At 43.8% G+C, this 21,080-nt stretch overlaps 1 protein-coding gene across 10 annotated transcripts in view; it reads right to left on the reverse strand.

The window, feature by feature from the left end:
• Positions 1-21,080, reverse strand: part of ASCC1 (activating signal cointegrator 1 complex subunit 1) — a gene marked incomplete at its 5' end in the record, with an annotated part of 127,485 nt that overhangs the window by 37,760 nt on the left and 68,645 nt on the right. For all 10 annotated transcript variants that reach the window (XR_013959058.1, XM_080642096.1, XM_080642094.1 and 7 more), the window contains 2 exons: positions 3,341-3,426; positions 12,619-12,743. Coding sequence is in view for 9 of the 10 variants with exons in the window: in XM_080642096.1 (XP_080498222.1) it covers positions 3,341-3,426; positions 12,619-12,743 (211 nt within the window). The remainder of the gene's footprint in view (positions 1-3,340; positions 3,427-12,618; positions 12,744-21,080) is intronic.

Genomic DNA, 21,080 nt, shown 5'->3' on the forward strand with positions numbered 1-21,080 from the left:
TGCAGGCCAGAAGGGAGTGGCAAGAAATATTCAAAGTGATGAACAGCAAGAACCTACAACCAAGATTACCCAGCAAAGCTATCATTCAGAGTTGAAGGTCAGATAAAGAGCTTCACAGACAAGAAAAAGCTAAAGGAGTTCATCACCACCAAACCAGGATTACATGAAATGCTGAAGGGTATTCTTTAAGAAGAGGAAGAAGAAGAAAAAGGTAAAGATAAAAATTATGAACAACAAAATGACATCAAATACATACCTACCAACAAGTGAATCTAAAAATCAAGTGAATAAAAAATCTGAAGAACAGTATGGACTGGTGAATATAATAGAATCAGGGACATAGAAAGGGAGTGGACTGACAATTCTCAGGGGGAAGGGGGTGTGAGGGGTGCGGGAAGAGACTGGACAAAAAGGTTACACCTATGGATGAAGACAGTGGCGGGGGGTAAGGGCATGGGGTGGGGTGGGGAATCAGGTGGAGGGGAGCTAGGGGGAAAAAAAAGAGGAACACCTGTAATAATCTGAACAATAAAGATTTATTAAAAAAGAAAAAAAAAAGTTAATCCCTTTGATTAAACACAGGTGAAAGATGGTATTTTCTGGAGTAAAATATTGGAAACTATACCAAAGGAAGTTTTGTTATAACTACCTGTACTCAAAGGTACTCCTCCATACTCATAACTTGCCCCCATCCTTTTGTATTGTAAATTGCTGGTTAATCATCTGTACCCCTTCAAAGACAGGAAGCTCCTAGAAGGCAGGGATTATATCATAATGGCTGTTTTATCTGCAGGGCACATAGTCTGGCAGATGGTACACAGTAAGTATGTGACAGTATTAAAATCAGCTCAAAAGTCCAATTCTTAATTAGCCATAGTTTTAGACTAACTGGCACACCCATTGCCCCAACATTTATGGAACAAGTTGTGTGTGTGTGTGTGTGTGTGTGTGTGTGTTTTATTAGCCCCAAATGCCTAAGGGCTTGTGTTTTATTTTTATTTATTTATTTGGTTAATCCTCACTCGAAGATATTTTTTCCCATTAACTTTTAGAGAGAGTGGAAGGGAAGGGAGAGACAGAGAGAGAAACATCAATGTGAGAGAGACATATGCATTGGTTGCCTTCCATACGCACCCGGCCCAGGCCAGGGATCAAGCCTGTGACCAAGGTATGTGCCCTTGACTCACCTGAACCCGGGACTCTTTAGTCCCCTGGTCGACACTCTAACTACTGAGCAAAACCAGCCAGGGCTATGTAACAAGTTTTAATCAGACATTATCACAGTTCAAATAGATATGCCTACTTTCAAATATCTAATGATCTCTATCTAAACACTGAGTATCGCCCTAGCTGGTCTGCCTCAGTGGACAGAGCATTGGCCTGCGCACTGAAGGGTCCCGGGTTCAATTCCGGTCAGGGGCACATGCCTGGGTTGTGTGCTCGATCCCCAGTGGGGGGCGAGCAGGAGGCAGCCAATCAATGATTCTCTCTCATCATTGATGTTTCTATCTCTCTCTCCCTCTTCCTTACTCTCTGAAATCAATAAAATATATTAAATAAAAACAGACACCAAGTATCTTTATGGGAGGCAGCAAAAACAATTTTAATTTGTGAGTTTTTAATTTTTGTTCTGATTCAAACTCCATTACTAACTAGCAATAACCTTTTGCAAATCACTTTAACCTGGTTGGATCTTGTGTCATTAGTGTGGAGCGGGATTAAAGAAATGATCTCCAATTACCCGAGTGGGCCCAGTTCTAAAATTCTGATTCAGCATGAACCAATACGGGTACTGCTGCTGCTATAGAGATACTAGATATAGCAAGGCCTTGCCAACACTAGAGGGAGCTACACTCATGTCACCCCTGAGCTGGTTAGGGAGATTTTAAGACAAAGCATCTTTAATTGGAAAACTGACTTAACAAAGTGACAGAAATTAAATATCAAGTGAGAAATCCATAATGTTCATACAGCCATTCCTCCCTCCCCGCCCCACACACACACACTCTGCTGGCACCTCCCTCTTACAGACATCAAAGCATTTCACATCAACACATCGTCTGTGTTTTTATTCTAATTCCAAAAGAACCAAATTGATTTGAATCATTCCTACAGATTTCTTTTCCCACTCAGTCTATTTTCTTTCTTAATCAAATTAACAACAGAAAAGCAAAATAATTAACTATGGTACTGGAAAGTCTCCAAGGAAATGAGATAGAGAAAGATTCATATCACACTGAAGCTGTGGCCTGGGAAACTCAGTAGTTAATTGCAACTAAATTCATTAGCAGCCTGTCACTCAAACCCAAAGGTACCATAGATACTTTGAAAAGAGGAAAGATACAGTATAAGGAAAAGAAGGAATCAATGTAGCTCTGCAATGTGGGAGCTGGAATGTCCGCCTAAGGGAATTCTGTCACTGCCCTGTTGGGCTCTGTAGCTGCTGAAGAGTGATGTCAGTAAGTAGAAGCAATTGACAAGAAAACTGTCAAGGGACAAAACGAGATAAGGGAATGAAGGACGGGGTAGGGAAGAAAAAAGAAAAGTATTTCCAAAGCTAAAGCTGATTAAATGCATTTTCTCTCTCCCAGCTCCAAAGAAAACATCCATGGCCTTGCAAATGTATGACCTAAACCATTACAGAACAAGTGAAATGCAGAATTAAAAACCTCTCCATTGGTATCAACTTATGTTACTCTTTGCCCAGAAACGCAATGCATGTTAACCTGACAGAGAGGGCATAAACATTCTGTGGCCATTACAGAATGTGGTCTGTGGAAGAAAGATAAATGCAATCCTGAAGAGCCCCTTTTATTTAAATTTCATGGATTAATTTAACATGGAGAAAGCAAAGCCTCAACAGTCAGAACTAAACTACCTACTTTTTAGGACATGAGCTGTTCCTGAGTAAAAATAGATTATGAAGAAACAACTTTGGAGAGTCACTTTGTGGGAGAAAAGAAAACTTACTAGAACAAGACAAACAATTCTATTTTCACTTAAAAAATGCAAACTCAGACCTCCAAAGATAAAAATAACAGAGTAAAACTCACCAGGTTAAAAACCAACTTATTCCTATGGTTTCAAGTAGTTGGATTCTTGTTGCTTAAATCATCAATTTCAAATACTCTAGAGATACCACAGCCTTAACAGAGTCAAAAAGATTTCTCTTTTCTTTTAAGACATTAAAAAAAGTTTTTTTAATAGCCCTTTCAGTCAATGAGCCTCATGGGAAGCATAAGAAAAACATACTTTACTGTTAAAAAGAGAATGACTTGTTTTCCTTGTTTATTTAGGACACATGTCAATGGATTTCTAATTCACTCTCTTTCATACTGACCTTTAAGATGTTTCTGCCATCAAATGATTCTCTTTCCTTGAAGATATATTTGCCATCTGCTGTGTGGATATTGTACCTGCCTTCAGCTGTAAAAATTACAAAGAAAATGTCAGAAGAGAAGCTTGGACTATTTATGTTTGTTTTCTCTTGGGTTTCTATAAGTACAACTAGCAAAATCTCCATGTACTAACTGGAAAGTGGCATGATATGGAGGGAAAACATCATGGTATTAGTCAAGAGACCCAGTCTTTAGTCTTAGCTCTGTCATCAACACATTCAGTATACATTTATTCATTCAAAACTGTTGAAGCAGTCATTGTACGTCAACTATGTAACTACCTACAGTCTTAGTCAAGTATGTCTCCTCTCTGGGCATTCGTTCCTCATTTCCAAAGTTACTGGTTAAGACTGGGTGATCTTCAAAGGCCCCTCACAGTCTAAAAACCCAAGATTCTATAAAAGCTGCATGTTTTTTTAAATATATAAAAATACACAAAAGTTCACACATTAACTAGTCAAAAATGCTGGCAACCATGCTTTGGGTTGATTTTGGGACACCTCCTAAATAAGGAAGACCCCTTTAGTTGCAATCAAAGGTATCCTAATAGACATTCTACACAGAAATGTAGCACATCTATGACCTTACCCTCATCAAGGCTGCGCTCTAACTCCTTGATTTAATTTAGCTTGCTTATCCCAAAAGATGTCCTTAAAGTATAGCCAGAAAAGGAATATCAAAAGAAAGGGATAATAAGAAAGAAAACATAAAACCTTATTCTATGTCCCTTTCAAGTAAAAATTCAACATGAAGAAGAATACAGGGTATAGAAAACTCAAAGGATCCTCAAGAATTATTTAGAGAAACCAAGATGGCGGCATAGATAAACACCTAAACTGCTGCCTCGCACAACAATTTCAAAACTACAACTAAAAGACAAAACGGACATCATCCAGAACCACAGGAAGGCTGGCTGAGTGGAAATTCTACAACTAGAAGGAAAGAGAAAAGCACACTGAGACTTAGAGGAACTGCAGGAGGCAGAGGTACTGAGATGCGTGCAGAGAGGGCTGGCAACTGAGTACACCGCTGGCTTTCTCAAGCGGGAGGGAGACAAAAGCTCCCGACTGCACTGAACTCCAGTTCCGGGCGAGACTCTGGGGACCCAGACTCATTCGGGGAGAAACTGGACTGTCTGGCAATGGGCAAAACTTGAGGGTAGCTTTCTCTCAGAGGTGCTTGCTGTGATTACCACAGGACACTGAGACACAGGGGCCTATTAGGGCAGGGCTGACGGGAAACCAATGCTGTCTGCTCCGCCCTGAGACCATCCAAGCTGAGCACAGAGGCTTTTGCAAGTCTTGTCTCATAAGGGTGTCTCCAGCACAGAAGTTCTCCCAGCGTAGACACAGCTCATCCTCACAGCCAATTGGCCTGGAGGTCAATTCCTCCCAGTGATACCAACAACAATCAAGGCTTAACTACAACAAGACTGTGCACATAGCCCACAAAGGAGTGCACCAAGAGTGTCCACCTCAGGTAACTGGGGAGGCTGAGCCACTGGGCCCTATAGGACACCTAGCACACAAAGCCACTCTATCAACTCAAGGAAGCAACCAAAATTCAGAGACAAAGAAACAGGTCACAAATGAAAGAAATGGAGGAAAGCAAACGACTGGATATAGATTTCAAAATCATGGTTAAAAGGTTTTTCAAGAATTTCCGAGAAAAGGCTGATAAATTTAGTGAGACCCTCGAGGATATGAAAAAGGACCAACTAGAAATTAAGCATACACTGACTGAAATAAAAAATACTATACAGAGATCTAACAGCAGATTGGAGGATCGCAAGAATCAAGTCAAAGATTTGAAATACAAAGAAGCAAAAAACACCCAACCAGAAAAGCAAAAAGAAAAAAGAATCCAAAAATATGAAGATAGTGGCCCGTCATGGATGTGTGTACAGTTGCAGTATGTGAGCGCAGGTCCCTTATGCAGAGGCAGTCCGGAATTGCACGCCAATAGGGCACCTTGGCAAACAGCTGCCGGCAACAGGGGCAGCTAGGCAAATGGTTCTAACAGGCAGATGAGCAAAGGAGATGGATGGCGGGGTAGAAGAGAAGATTGCTGGGGCTGCTTGGAAGCCGGGGAAGAATCGGTGCCTTGCACCTCCCTGATGTGGCTGAGCGGGACACTGGTCCCCTTCTATCCACTTGAAGGACCACCCAGGGCAGTGGTCAGCTGCTCATGTCTGAAGTTCCCTGCTGCTCCAGCAGAAGACCTTGGATCCCAGGCTGGTGGGCATGAAGTTGTGTTTTACAGTACCTCCCAATTTGCTTAATAATCTGCCAGCCAACAAGTCACACAGGTGGCAGTGTTACTGGCTCCCTTCTGGACAGTAACACTGATTTGTAGAATGAAGAAGAGGAAGGACTGTAAATCTGTAAGGTTGGAAGAGTCTGGTGGAGAGGAGCCAACCTGGTCCCAAGTACTCACAAAAAGAACTAATGCTCTGGGTTGCATCACTAACCAATTGAGTGTTTCCCCTAAACATAATTATCAAAGCAGAAAGTCACAAGGGTCATTCAAGGAAATCATCATGCCAATCTTTGCCAGGAGCCCTTCCCATAGAATGCCACAGAACATCTAGAACCCACTGCGATTTCTGTTTCCTGACTGTGGGCCATGTGCTCTTCCAACCTCTTATGGTTCAAAATATATATGAACCATAAGCTCAAAATATACATGAGCTTCCAACCCAGCTATTCGAACCTCTTATGGTTGATCCCTTTGGTGCCAACCAGGGGCAACTGGAAAAGGCCAGAAGAACTGCAGTGAATATGGGGATTACTTCCAGTTCCACTCTGAGGTACTCAGGAAGTCTCTAGAAGCCACACCCAGAGGATACGCATCTAACATACCTCTACAGGAAAATTTTAAATCCCCAGTCTTAACTTTTTTTAAATTTATTTTTATTATTTCTTAAATCCTCACCCGAGGGTATTTTTCCATTGATTTTTAGAGAGAGCAAAAGAGAGAGGGAAAGACAGAAACATCCATGTGAGAGAAACACATAACTTGGGAGGAGCTTGCAACCGCAGTACAGGCCCTTGACTGGAATCAAACTCGGGACCCACTGAGCCAAACCGGTTAGGGCCAAAGTTTTACCTTGAAGAGGCCCAGAAAAGAGTTTGAGGCAACCTCTTTCTGAAGTGCTAACCTGCTCCTCAGTACACCTGTTCTTACTGCTTGAACAGGAACCATCTGCTAAGTCCTGGGTCAAGTCATCCTGGGCTAACACTACTAAGAATTCTCTCAAGGCCTGAGATTTCTGTTTTCTGACTGGGGGGCCTAAATAACAAGGAAAGAAAAAACACATGCATCAAATTACAAGAAGGAAGCAAGGAAGAAAATTGGAAAGGAGAAGGAGAGGGCTAGCAGGCATCCTGGGGCATGCCAACATGAAGAACAACCTGGACTTGCGATTGGCACCTGAAATGCAGAGGTGAGGGGGACAGAGCATTCTTGTAGGACTGAGTCCTTAATCTGTGGGATCTGTTGCTATCTCCAAGTAGATAGTGTCAGAACTGAGTTGAAGTGTAGGACACCCAGCTGGTGTTGGAGAATTGCTTGGTGCTGTTCCTGGTCAGGCACATGCCTCATACACAATGGAATTGTGATCAGAATTGTAGCATATTCACCCTAATTTAGTGCCTGTTTACCAGCTTTTATAAATGCCACCTCTTCTACCAAAGTAAAATAATTTATGTGATGACCTAGCCCAGTGGTCGGCAAACTCATTAGTCAATAGAGCGGCAAGCCACGGCTCGCGAGCGGCAGTTTGCCAACCACTGCCCTGGCCGGTTTGGCTCAGTGGATAGATTGTCAGCCTACGGACTGAAAGGTCCTGGGTTCAATTCCGGTCAAGGACACATGCCTTGGTTGTGGGCTTGACCCCCAGTAGGGGGCGTGCAGGAGGCAGTTGATCAATGATTCTCACGCATCATTGATGTTTCTCTCTTTCCCTCTCTAAAATCAATAAAAAAAAGTATATTAAAAAAACACACACACACATACACAAAAATATGAAGATAGTATAAGGAGCCTCTGGGACAACTTCAAGCATACCAACATCCAAATTATGGGGGTGCCAGAAGAAGAGAGAAAGCAAGATACTGAAAACCTATTTGAAGAAATAATGACAGAAAACTTCTCCTACCTGGTGAAAGAAATAGACTTACAAGTCCAGGAAGCACACAGAACCCCAAACAAAAGGAATCCAAAGAGGACCACACCAAGACACATCATAATTAAAATGCCAAGAGCAAAAGACAAAGAGAGAATATTAAAAGCAGCAAGAGAAAAACAGTTAGTTACCTACAAGGGAGCACCCATATGACTGTCAGCTGATTTCTCAACAGAAACTATGCAGGCCAGACGGGAGTGGCAAGAAATATTCAAAGTGATGAATAGCAAGAACCTACCCAGCAAAGCTATCATTCAGAATTGAAGGGCAGATAAAGAGCTTCACAGATAAGAAAAAGCTAAAGGAGTTCATCACGGCCAAACCAGTATTATATGAAATGCTGAAAGGTATTCTTTAAGAAGAGGAAGAAGAAGAAAAAGGTAAAGATAAAAATTATGAACAACAAATACATTCTATCAACAAGTGAATCTAAAAATCAAGTGAATAAAAAAATCTGATGAACAGAATAAACTGGTGAATATAATAGAATCAGGGGCATAGAAAGGGAGTGGACTGACAATTCTCGGGGGGAAAGGGGTGAGAGGGGTGCGGGAAGAGACTGGACAAAAATCGAACACCTATGGATGAGGATAGTGGGGAGGGGGGTGTTAAGGGCAGAGGGTGGGGTGGGAACCGGGTGGAGGGGAGCTATGGGGGGAAAAAGAGGAACAATTGTAATAATCTGAACAATAAAGATTTATTAAATTTTAAAAAAAAAAGAATTATTTAACTCTGAGGATATTTTCCAAAAATATCAACTCTTTCCTGTCCTAAAAAATATTTGCATTTCCACTTTTGAGTATGGTCTTTTACTGTATATAGGCATGGGGACTACCAAGTCAGAATTGATAAAATATATATATATTTTATATCTTGGTAAAATATATATAAGTCCTTAAATCTTAGTCCTTAATAAAATAAAATAAAAACCAGATTTAAGGACTAAGATTTAAGTGCTAACTCCATGAACATAATATATTTTAGCTAGCCCACTGGAATTATACATGGGTAACTATGGAACCATTTCTCTAATTAGAAGTATTCTCTTAATCAAAGCTCCCAATTCCATTGATATTTTGCAACTTAAAAATAAATCCCCTGTAGAGGAGAAACCAAGATGGCGGCATAGGTAAACACCTAAACTGCTGCCTCGCACAACAATTTCAAAACTACAACTAAAAGACAGAACGGACACCATCCAGAACCACAGGAAAGCAGGCTGAGTGAAAATTCTACAACTAGAAGGAAGGAGAAAAGCTCACAGAGAATTGGAGGTACGGCAAAGGGGCTTTGTGCGCGCAGAGAGGAAGGGCGGCTGAGAGCTTGGCTGACTTCCTCTGGCGGAAGGGGGAAGGAAGCCTCGGACCGCGAGCTGGGAAAGGCAGAAGTCTGAAGGCGCACACGGGCCAGTGCGCACAAAGGCTGCGGAGGTAGCCATAGGCTTTCCCTAGTGAAAGGGAGTCAGAGGATCCTGACTGAGCCCCAGTTCTGACTGCAGTGAACCCCGGTTCCAGGCGAGCCCCTGGGGACCCACGCTCTTGTAGGGGGAGTCTGGACTCTCGGGCGGAGACTCAGGAGCCGGGGAAGGCGGAGGACTGAAAGTGCGCACACGCGCTGCGCCGGTGCGCAAAAAGGCTGCGGGGGTTGCCACAGGCTTTCCCTAGTGGAGGGGAGTCAGAGGATTCTGACTGCACCGAGCCCCAGTTCTGACTGCAGTGAACCCCAGTTCCAGGCGAGCCCCTGGGGACCCACGCTCTTGTGGGGGGAGTCTGGACTCTCAGGCGGAGACTCGAGCTGGGGAAGGCGGAGGACTGAAAGCGCACATGCGCGCAGGGGCGGGGCTGACAGGAAGCCAAGACTGAGACTCCACCCCATCCAAGCTGAGCACAGAGGCTATTGCAATTTGGCAAGTCTAATCCTATAAGGCTGTCTCCAGCACCGAACTTCTCCCAGCATAGACACAGCTGATCCTTACAGCCAACTGGCCCGGAGGTCAATTCTTCCCAGTGATACCAACAACAATAAAGACTTAATTACAACAAGGCTGTACACACAGTCCACAAAGGGGTGCACCAAGAGTGTCCACCTCAGGTTAACTGGGGAAGCAGACCCACTGGGCCATATTGGAAACCTAGCACAAATATCTACCTTACCAACTCAGGGATCCAGTGAAAATGCGGGGTCAAAGAATCAGATCACAAACGAAAGAAATGGAGGAAAACAAACGACTGGATATAGAATTCAAAACCACCGTTATAAGACTTTTTAAGAATATCCTAGAAAAGGCCGATAAATATAACGAGACCCTCGAAGATATGAAAAAGGACCAACTAGAAATTAAACATACACTGACTGAAATAAAAAATATTATACAGAGACCCAGAAACAGAATAGAGGAACACAAGAATCAGGTCAAAGAATTGAAATACAAAGAAGCAAAAAACACTCAACCGAAAAAGCAAAAAGCCAAAAAAAAAATCCAAAAAGTTGAAGATAATGTAAGAAGACTCTGGGACAACTTCAAGCGTACCAACATCAGAATTATGGGGGTGCCAGAAGAAGAGAGAGAGCAAGATACTGAAAACCTATTTGAAGAAATAATGACCGAAAACTTCCCCCACCTGGTGAAAGAAATAGACTTACAAGTCCAGGAAGCCCACAGAACCCCAAACAAAAGGAATCCAAAGAGGACCACACCAAGACACATCATAATTAAAATGCCAAGAGCAAAAGACAAAGAGAGAATATTAAAAGCAGCAAGAGAAAAACAGTTAATTACCTACAAGGGAGCACCCATACGACTGTCAGCTGACTTCTCAACAGAAACTATGCAGGCCAGACGGGAGTGGCAAGAAATTTTCAATGTGATGAATAGCAAGAACCTACAACCAAGATTACTCTACCCAGCAAAGCTATCATTCAGAATTGAAGGGCAGATAAAGAGCTTCACAGATAAGAAAAAGCTGAAGGAGTTCATCACCACCAAACCAGTACTATATGAAATGCTGAAAGGTATTCTTAAAGAAGAGGAAGAAGAAAAAAGTAAAGAGAAAAAAAATTATGAACAACAAATACATATCTATCAACAAGCCAACCTAAAAATCAAGTGAATTAAAAACCTGAGGAGCAGAATAATCTGGTGAATATAATAGAATCAGGGGCATAGAAAGGGAGTGGGCTGATAATTCTCAGGGGGAAAGGGGTATGGGGGGGTTCATGAAGAGAATGGACAAAAATCATACACCTATGGATGAGGACAGTGGGGGGGAGGTAAGGGCAGAAGGTGGGGTGGGAAAGGGGTGGAGGGGAGCTATGGGGGGAAAAAGGAGAAATAATTGTAATAATCTGAATAAAGATTTATTTAAAAAATAAATAAATAAATAAATCCCCTGTTAAGAGAAGATGTGGAATTTTAAAGTAAATCATATATAAATAATTATCTATAAAAAACAGTAATCATATCTGAAGATTGAAATGTTTAATGACAGTTTCAAAATCTGTAAGTAGCATTAGCCTTTAGGGAAATGATAATAAAAACCACAATGAGATACCACTTCACACCCACAGAATGGCAATAATAAAAAAAGACATAATAAAGATGTAGAGAAATCAGATGCCAATTCTGATTAGAAATAGGTTCTTGGGAGCATTTTATAACCTAAAATGTTGGTTCCATCCCTCTACTTTGGGGTCCCTTTATGTTGATTCAATCCTGTTTAGTATCTTACTTTCTACTTTCTGAGGTTCATTTTTCCAAACCCAAGCTTTCAGAGAAGTGGAAATGGAGATTACCTGGTATTCCCCTCTCGATTCCCAGGTAGAGTTTCTACAACTCAGGAAAGAGATGAGGTATAAATAAGGACCTTGAGTTTAAATGGAGTAAGTGACAAAATGAGAACTGCCTAGAAACATATCATCCAAATTAGCTGTCAATTCAGTATTTTTAAGTATATCTGCAAGTCATTTCTTAACACTTCTGAAGTAGTCACAAGTGATTAAAATCAAAATAAAAGAATTACTGAGTTAAACAACAACATTAAACATGGGATTTTGTGCTGGTATCTTTTACACAATAGGTCTTTGAAAAAGAAGTTGCATAGAACTTGAATCTGTGGCTGATCAGACAGATGCTGAACGTGTTAAAGAAGCTTTCACTTGGGGAGGGGAAGTGGAAAGAAAAAGAAGACCCTTTTTAAAATGTAGGGTTAAAACAAGGCATTTTTATAAGAAGCCTCAGATTCCATGAGGGGGAAAAAGTTATTACTCTAACAAAAGGTTCCTCAACCTTGGTGCTGTTGACATTTTGGACTGAATAATTCTTTGCTGTGGGGTCTATACTGTGTGTTGCAGAGGGTTACACAGGATTCCTGGCCTCTACGCACTAGATGTCAGCAGAAACCCACCTCTAGCCCCCTAACTGTAACAACCGAAAATGTCTCCAGACAATCCCATATATCCTCTAGGGCATCGGTCGCCAACCTTTCGGACCTCACAGACCACCAGTGGTCCGCGGACCACCAGTTGGCGACCACTGCTCCAAAGGTTTCCTTAAACCAACAGTCGCCAACCTTTCAGACCTCACGGACCACCAGTGGTCTGCGGACCACCGGTTGGCGACCGCTGCTCTAGGGGACAAAACTGCCCCTAGTTGAGAACCACTAGTCTAACATTTACTTTTACCAGCTAATCTCCCTTTCTTCTTTCTTCTTTCAAAATAAGCCAGCAAGTATTGCATGGGACATACTTATACTAAAGTAATTATTCATTGTTTACCTAAAATTTACCTGGGCATCCTGTATTTCTATATGCTAAATCTGACAACCCTGTGTATGACAGAAATAAAAGATTAGGGATGCCACAATCTCATGCTAGACATGTCCCTGCACACTTCCACTGTGCTCATTTAAACAAGCTAACAGATCAAAACAAGAAGATATATCAGAAATTATTTGATAGGCCCATTCTATTTAAACTCCAGAGATTATATCATTCGGCCTTACTAACGACAAACTGTGCTACATTCTGTGGACTTACCATTGGGGTCTTTCCTTAATAGAGTATTCATGACGGTAGCATGGAGTTTCACACTAGTCCACTCTTTCACTATTAGTCCAGATGCCTGAAAACGTTCTAGGACTCGATCAACTAATTCCTGCAGCCTGGTGAAATGGAAGAGAGAAGTACAAAAATCTTAGTAAACCTGTGAGCCCCTGATTACTAATTCAACATTTATGAAGCACCTGCTCTGGGCCAATCACTGTACATGGCCCTGCATAAGAAGAGGAAGAATAAAAGGCCGCAGTCCCTACCATCATTAAGCTCACAGCCTTATAAAGAAGGCAGACATGAAAACAAACAACTACAAAACATGATGGTGAGTATTCAGGGAGAGATCAACTATATATGGAGAGGGTGAGGTTTAAACATGGTCTTGAAGAAACATGGAAGTTTATTATTTTAAGAATAGATCTCAAGAAGCCAGGCTCAAAAGAACTGCCTAAAGGAAAGGGCTTTATTGATTTTTCCATTCACAGAACCAAAAACTAGTATGGCTGATGTGTTTCTGCCAGGATCAAGTGAGGTCGGTACAAGTCTAAGGTATTTGCTCACTGGGAAGGAGTATGCATGCAATTATCCCAATAGCACTGGACACTATACCACAGTTTCAATGAGGTAGAAGTACAGAACCAATAAAGATCCTATATAATAAAAGCCTAATATGCTAAGTGTGGAGAGCAGATACAGCGTTTGGACAGGTTCAAGCCTCGGACTAATGAGAGGGTATGGATCCTTTCGTGGCAAAGCCACGTGCAAGTCCCAGCACAATTATAACCAAAGGCTATAGGTGTAAGCTTGACCTTATGGTCCGAACCTGTGGTCCCAGGAGGCTAAGTGATGTGGGCTTGATAGAGTTCAGGTGCATGTAATTGAGTAAGATTCGAAACCTGAAAGAACACTGTAAACATCTTGACCACACCCTCATTTTGCCTCGTGGAATTTGGCTATAAAATAAAGACGGGCTTGCAGGCCGTGGCACTATCTCTCTAATCAGAGGGCAACATCCCACCTAGCCCAAGCTTTATTCTCTTGTCTGTCTTTTCTAATCCTTCACCACCCGCCCTCAGGTTCACCCATGGCCGGCACACTAAATGTCCGGTTGGCTGTTCAGCCAATCAAAGTGTAATATGCTGGAAAAACCAAGATGGCGGCATAGGTAAGCACCTAAACTGCTGCCTCGCACAACAATTTCAAAACTACAACTAAAAGACAGAACGGACATCATCCAGAACCACAGGAAAGCTGGCTGAGTGGAAATTCTACAACTAGAAGGAAAGAGAAAAGCTCACAGAGAATCAGAGGAGCTGCAAAGGGCTGAGGTACGGAGACACGCACGCAGAGAGGAAGGGCGGCTGAGTGCCTGGCTGGCTTTCTCTGGTGGGAGGGGGAAGGAAGCCCCCGACTGCACTGAACCCCAGTTCCGACTGCACTGAACCCCAGTTCCGGGCGAAACCCCGTGGACCCAGGCTCATACGGGGGGAGTCTGTACTGTCAGGTAGAGAGAAAGGCACACGGAGACTCGGAGACTCTGGGAGCCGCAGCAAGCAGGGGTCTGGAGCCGCGCACACACGCGAGTGCGCACAGAGAAGACTGATTGCGGAGGTTGCCGCTGGCTTTCCCTAGCGGAAGGGAGTCGGGAGCTCCTGACTGCACTGATCACCAGTTCCAACTGCACTGAACCCCAGTTCCAGGCGAGCCCCTGGGGACCCACGCTCTTACGGGGGGAATGTGGACTGTCAGGAGGAAACTCAGGGGAGCCACGAAAGGCAGAGGTCTGGAGGCACGCGCGCAAGGGCAGGGCTGACGGGAAGCCAAGACTGTCTGCTCAGCCCTGAGACTCGGCCCCATCCAAGCTGAGCACAGAGGCTTTTGAAATTTTGCAAGTCTGGTCCCATAAGGCTGTCTCCAACACTAAAGGTCTCCCGGCGTAGACACAGTTGATACTCATAGCCAATTGGCCTGGAGGTCAATTCCTCCCAGTGATACCAACAACAATCAAGACTTAACTACAATAAGGCTGTACACACAGTCCACAAAGGGGTGCACCAAGAGTGTCTTCCTCAGGTAACAGGGTAAGCCGACACACTGGGCCATATAGGACACCTAGCACACAAAGCTACCCTACCAACTCAGGGAAGCAACGAAAATGCGGAGACAAACAGATCACAAACGAAAGAAATGGAAGAAAACAAACGACTGGATATAGAATTCAAAACCACGGTTATAAGGTTTTTCAAGAATTTCCTAGAAAAGGCTGATAAATTTAGCGAGACCCTCGGGGATATGAAAAAGGACCAACTAGAAATTAAACATACACTGACAGAAATAAAAAATATTATACAGAGACCCAATAGCAGACTAGAGGAACGCAAGAATCAAGTCAAAGATTTGAAATACAAAGAAGCAAAAAACACTCAACCGGAAAAGCAAAAAAGAATCCAAAAAGTTGAAGATAGTGTAAGAAGCCTCTGGGACAACTTCAAGCATACCAACATCCAAATTATGGGGGTGCCAGAAGAAGAGAGAGAGCAAGATACTGAAAACCTATTTGAAGAAATAATGACCGAAAACTTCCCCCACCTGGTGAAAGAAATAGACTTACAAGTCCAGGAAGCGCACAGAACCCCAAACAAAAGGAATCCAAAGAGAACCACACCAAAACACATCATAATTAAAATGCCAAGAGCAAAAGACAAAGAGAGAATATTGAAAGCAGCAAGAGAAAAACAGTTAGTTACCTACAAGGGAGCACCCATACGATTGTCAGCTGATTTCTCAACAGAAACTATGCAGGCCAGACGGGAGTGGCAAGAAATATTCAAAGTGATGAATAGCAAGAACCTACAACCAAGATTACTCTACCCAGCAAAGTTATCATTCAGAATGGAAGATCAGATAAAGAGCTTCACAGATGAGGAAGAAGAAGAAAAAGGTAAAGATAAAAATTATGAACAACTAATACATATCTATCAACAAGTGAATCTAAAAATCAAGTGAATTAAAAATCTGAGGAACAGAATAAACTGGTGAATATAATAGAAACAGGGGCATAGAAAGGGAGTGGACTGATAATTCTCAGGGGGAAAAGGGTATGGAGGTGCAGGAAGAGCCTGGACAAAAATTGTACACCTATGGATGAGGACAGTGAGGGGGAGGTAAGGGCAGAGGGTGGGGTGGGAACCGGGTTGAGGGGAGCTATGGGGGGAAAAAGGAGAAACAATTGTAATAATCTGAACAATAAAGATTTATTAAATTTTAAAAAAAATAAATAAAATAAAATAAATAAATAAATAAATAAATAAACAAAGTGTAATATGCTAACAATATGTTAAGGCTGCTCAACCACTTGCTATGATGTGCACTGACCACCAAGGGGCAGACAGTTGACTGGTCAACCAGTCGCTATGACATACACTGACCACCAGGGGGCAGATGCTGCAACCGGTAGGTTAGCTTGCTGCTGGGGTCCAGATGATCGGGACTGAGTGAGACAGGCTGGACACGCCCTGGAGCCCTCCTGTGGTCCCTCCTCGGCTGGCAAACCCCTGCGTCCCTCCCTGGCCAGTCATGTACTGGGAGGGTCCCTCAGCCTGACCGGCACCCTCTTGGAATCTGGGACCCCTCGGGGGATGTTGGAGAGCCGGTTTTGGCCCAATCCCGCAGGCCAGGCCAAGGGACTCCACCAGTGCACGAATTTGGGCACCGGGCCCCTAGTCCTATATAATAAAAGCCTAATATGCAAATTGTCCCCTAGGGTGGTCATTCCACCAGGAGTTTGACCGAGGGTTTGACCGCTCGCTCTGACATGCACTGACCACCATGGGGTAGCGCGGAACATGGTGGGCGTTGGCGACGCAGTGCTGGCAGTGGGTGGCAGTGGAGGCATTGCCGGGCCTAGTGGGCCCCAACAAGAGAGGGACCACGGCAGGATGGTGGACCAGGTGAGCGCGTGGCGCCAGGTCAAGGCAGGTGCCAGTGGAGCCCAATCGCCCCACCAATCGCCCCACAGATGATGACCAGCGGCGGTGGCGGGGGGCCCGGCCCCAACTGATCGCCCCTCAGGTGGGATGGTGGAGTAGGTGAGGGGGTGGCGCCAGGCCAAGGCAGGGTGCCAGGCGGGGCTGCGAGGCTGGGGGCACAAGCTGGGGCCCAATCTCCGCAGGCCACCCCAAGGGACCCCACCCATGCACAAATTCATGTACCGAGCCTCTAGTAACTACATAAAAGAATATCTTTAGCTGCAATTGCATGACTGATTCCCCTTATGGACTCATGTCAGGTGGCTCTAAGGCAGGGGTCCTCAAACTACGGCCTGCGGGCCTCATGCGGCCTGCCGAGGACATTTATCCAGCCCGCCGGGTGCCGCTGCCTGTCCTGCTTAGCAGCCAACTCGTCCCGGGCCCACAGTGCGCATAGAAATTTGTTCATAGTTCTTTTTAAACTATAGTCCGGCCCTCCAACGGTCTGAGGGACAGTGAACTGGCCCCCTGTTTAAAAAGTTTGAGGACCCCTGCTCTAAGGACTACAGGTTCTGCAGTGGATGAGCTCTACCTTAATGATGGCCACTCACTTGAGCATTCTATATTGGCCCCTCTTGCCTTTTGTGCCAAGAGGGACCCTCTTCTCACAATCCAATTGACCTCAGCTGTTGCCTGAGCTTTCTGTTCATGCTGAGCATGAAGCCTCGTGGTGGCTGGTACCATGGATCTGTCTCTCGCCCAATCGTGTGAGCTGGGCCCTCTCTGGAGAAGAAACCTGAGTTCCCCAAGATATGTGATCAGTGCTGAGGCCCCGCCAGCAGGCCAGGGGATTCCCAAGGCAGGTACTGGGTGTGGAGGCCACGGGGGCATAGGCTACCAAGGAGACAGAACTGAACCTCACATCACCCTGCTTGGCCCCGGAGGATGACTGGTTAGCCAGAGATGGGTAAGATTCCTCAGGGAAGGAACAACCTAAGACAGGCACAGTCGCAGAGGGGCCATCAGGAGAGAACTTGGGGATCAACAGAGGTGGGGCACAGACCCTCACCCCCCCAACCTTGCAGGGGCCTGAACCCTCACCCCGTCTGAGGGATGTCTCCTGCCCCCATAGCTGCTTTGCTTCCCACGCCCAGCTCAGATCGGGACACAGGTGACAGACAGTGACTTGGCCCAGCTCAGATTGGGACCCAGGTAACAGACAGAGACTTGGCCGACAGCAGCTGCCCTATATCTAAATCCAGCCTAGCACCAGGAATGCTCAGGGCCTACTCAAGAATGCAAATAATCCTTTCCACTAATATTTACAGGGTAAATTAAGATTGTTGGTAGAGTATTAAATTTGACAGTAAAATAATAATCAAGTTTTCAGATTAATTTAAATAGGCTAATTGAAATAAGTGAATATTCAAGAAAATTTAATTGTACTGGACAAAAAGCTGTTCCTAATGTGGTAACTAAAATTTCTATTGGTAGTTCATCTCATGGTAAAATTCCTGAACATGCAATGAAACTAAAGCAGTCATATTTTTGTCAAAAAATTTAAAGTCATTAAGACTGCATTATAAAAGTTACAAAAGCCTCCATTAATCAAAAAAGGGGGGATAAAAGGGTAATATCATGTAAGGAAAAATATCCTATAAGTAAATTACATCTAGAAAATTTTTACTTTACAAAATTAGTTTTCATTTGTAATGCTAACAGCAAGACACCCATGAAAAACACACATGGTGTCTAAATAAGACAAAAGAAAATCGTTTGGGCAAAAATAAAAAGGATCCCAATCAATTATATAGAAAAGATTCCTTTATTAACTTGTGGTCGAGAATATGTTTGTATATTTTCAGAAAACAACTCCAAGACCATGTGGATTCCTGCAACAGAGAGGAATTGACAGGTCTGCTCCAACCACGAAGACAAGAGGAGAAACAGTCCAGAGATGGAAGACGCTGATGACGCCTTGCCACGCTAGCAGCCAGCAGCTGTGCGACGCAGCAAGTTGCCTAGGACCAAACCAGAGAGGGTCGGACTTGCATTGCCACCATGTGCCCACCATCCAGATATCATTGCTGACATGTACACATAAGGAACTGTTTGACATTGAAATGGGGACTCAGAACTGTTGGACATGGAAACTGGGACTCAAACATTCTTGGTTATTATATGTTTATTTCTAGTCTGCAGAGGCAAGATTTTTTAAAGGAATGAAATGGGGAAAAAATAGATACAGAGGCAAAGAAGCATTGAACAGACTGTCAAACTACAGTGGGAAGGCAGAGGAGGTTGCGGGGGGGGAGGGGGGCTGTAAGAGATCAACCGAAGGACTTGTACGCATGCATATAAGCATAACCAATGGATAAAAAACACTGGGGGGAGGGGGCAGGTAAAGGCATGTACTGGGGGGAAGGGGAGGCCGGGGGAAGGTCAATGGGGAAGGAAAAAAAAAAAGGAGACATATGCACTACTATTTGTAATACTTCAAACAATTTAAAAAAAAAATAAATAAAGTCATGGCAAGTGCTCATAAAAAAAAAAAAAAAAAATGATGGCCACTCATTCTAGTACCTCCACCAGAAGCAATTTCTGCATTGGAAGTCTTCATTCTGTTCAGGTGTTTTGCTCAACAGCTTGGAGAATGCCCTTTAACACTTCTTGCAAGGCCAATCTAGTGATGGTGAATTTCTTCAGCTTTTTTGTCTGGAAAACTCTTTATCTCTCCTTCAGCTCTGAAGAACAACTTTGCCAGTAATTCCAACAAGAGGGGTCATTATCCCAGCAAGTATGTGGTGGAGAGGATCTTGGTCCTAGGCCTCAGAATCAGCCATCGTCTGTGACCACCCACTCACCTGATGATAAAATTTAGCCTGTGGCTTTTACATATCATGCCAAAACATCCACCCTGAGCCCAAATAAGCTCTCACTGAACACTGGCCCTGACTGGGAGGTCACATCAAAAGACAGAGAATGCCCTAGCCGGTTTGGCTCAGTGGATAGAGCATCGGCCTGCAGACTGAAGGGTCCCAGGTTCAATTCTGGTCAAGGGCACATGCCCGGGTTGCAGGCTAGGTCCCCAGTGGGGGGCGAGCAGGAGGCAGCCGGTCAGTTGTTCTCTCTAATCATTGATGTTTCTGTCTCTCTCTCCCTCTCCCTTCCTCTCTGAAATCAATAAAAATATATTTTTTAAAAAAAGATTGAGCAGTGCACCTGGGGACAGAGCGAGGGGAGGAGCCTGCACCTTTCAACCTTTCCCTGGCCTTATTTGAGATTTGCGCTGCATACTCATTGACTTTCCTGGCTCCAAAAAATCTTTTATTAGTCACTAATGTGCTAATGAACAATAGATTTCATATTTTTTAGATTTTACATTTTTAGATGTACTAGTATCAAATATCACCTCTTTTATTGGACTCAAGTAGCCTTGAGACATGTATAGAGTTCGTGAATCTTCCGTTGTTTCTTGGGCCGTGGCCCTGTGGTAAGCAGTGAGCTGCTTCTCCTTAAGCATGGCTGGATGGGTTTGTTTTATGTGAGATGTGGGGCAGGTCCACTCTGTGTGGCCCATTTGTGGAAGCTTGCCTCCAGCAATTGTTCTTGCTGCAGCAGCTGAATTGCTGAAGGCCTATCTCCAAGTGAACAACAGCCTCTGGTACCCCCATCCAGCCATCGTTCACTCACTTAGATGTGAGCAAAACCACTCTTTTCTGCTTGTCCTGCATACGCTGCAGCAAAAGGGAGTCACTCTCCCCTAGATATTGACTTAGGAGCCCAAATGATTCTTTTTCCCTTTTGAGTTTCAGGTCCCAAAGTTCCAAATTAATCTTAAAAGTCTAATTTCTTTATCTTAATTGTTTTTATGAACTACTGCCTGCTAACCAAAGAATATTTATAACATGAGTAAGCCATGATTAATAATAATAATAAAATAAATACCCATGTCCCCTCCACCAAACTTCAGAAATAGAACACAGGACTGGGAGTAAGGCACAAAATTTAAGAGGATGCCTAAAAATGCAATAACCAAGATTAATCATGTTTTAATGCAATATATTTAAAAATCGAAATTAATGTAAAAAAATCTACAATGAACAGAATATCAAAATTGTGAATGAAGATGGGGTCAGTATTACTGAGTTCCTTTGCCTCAGACTCCAGCACAGCTAGGCATGGGACAGAACCTTACAATAATACACCAGTTCCTCAGGGTGCTCCCTGTGCTGGAGGTTCCAATGACACCTGCTGCCTGCCCCGCATCTCCTGGCACAGCCTTAGGACCCAGCACTCTTCAATACGCGCATTTTCTCATCTGGCTTTCTCCACTTAGCAACTTGACAACTGCCACCTCTGGGCCTTCTGTTCCCTGGGCCACAAAGCCACCCTTCTCTCCCTCTGCCTATGCAAACCATACCCTCCTTCCAGGTCCCAATTCAAATCCTACTTTCCCATGAAGCCTTCATAACTACC

The sequence above is a fragment of the Plecotus auritus genome (genome assembly GCF_963455305.1).
Source record: "Plecotus auritus genome assembly, chromosome: 9".
NCBI lineage: Eukaryota > Metazoa > Chordata > Mammalia > Chiroptera > Vespertilionidae > Plecotus > Plecotus auritus.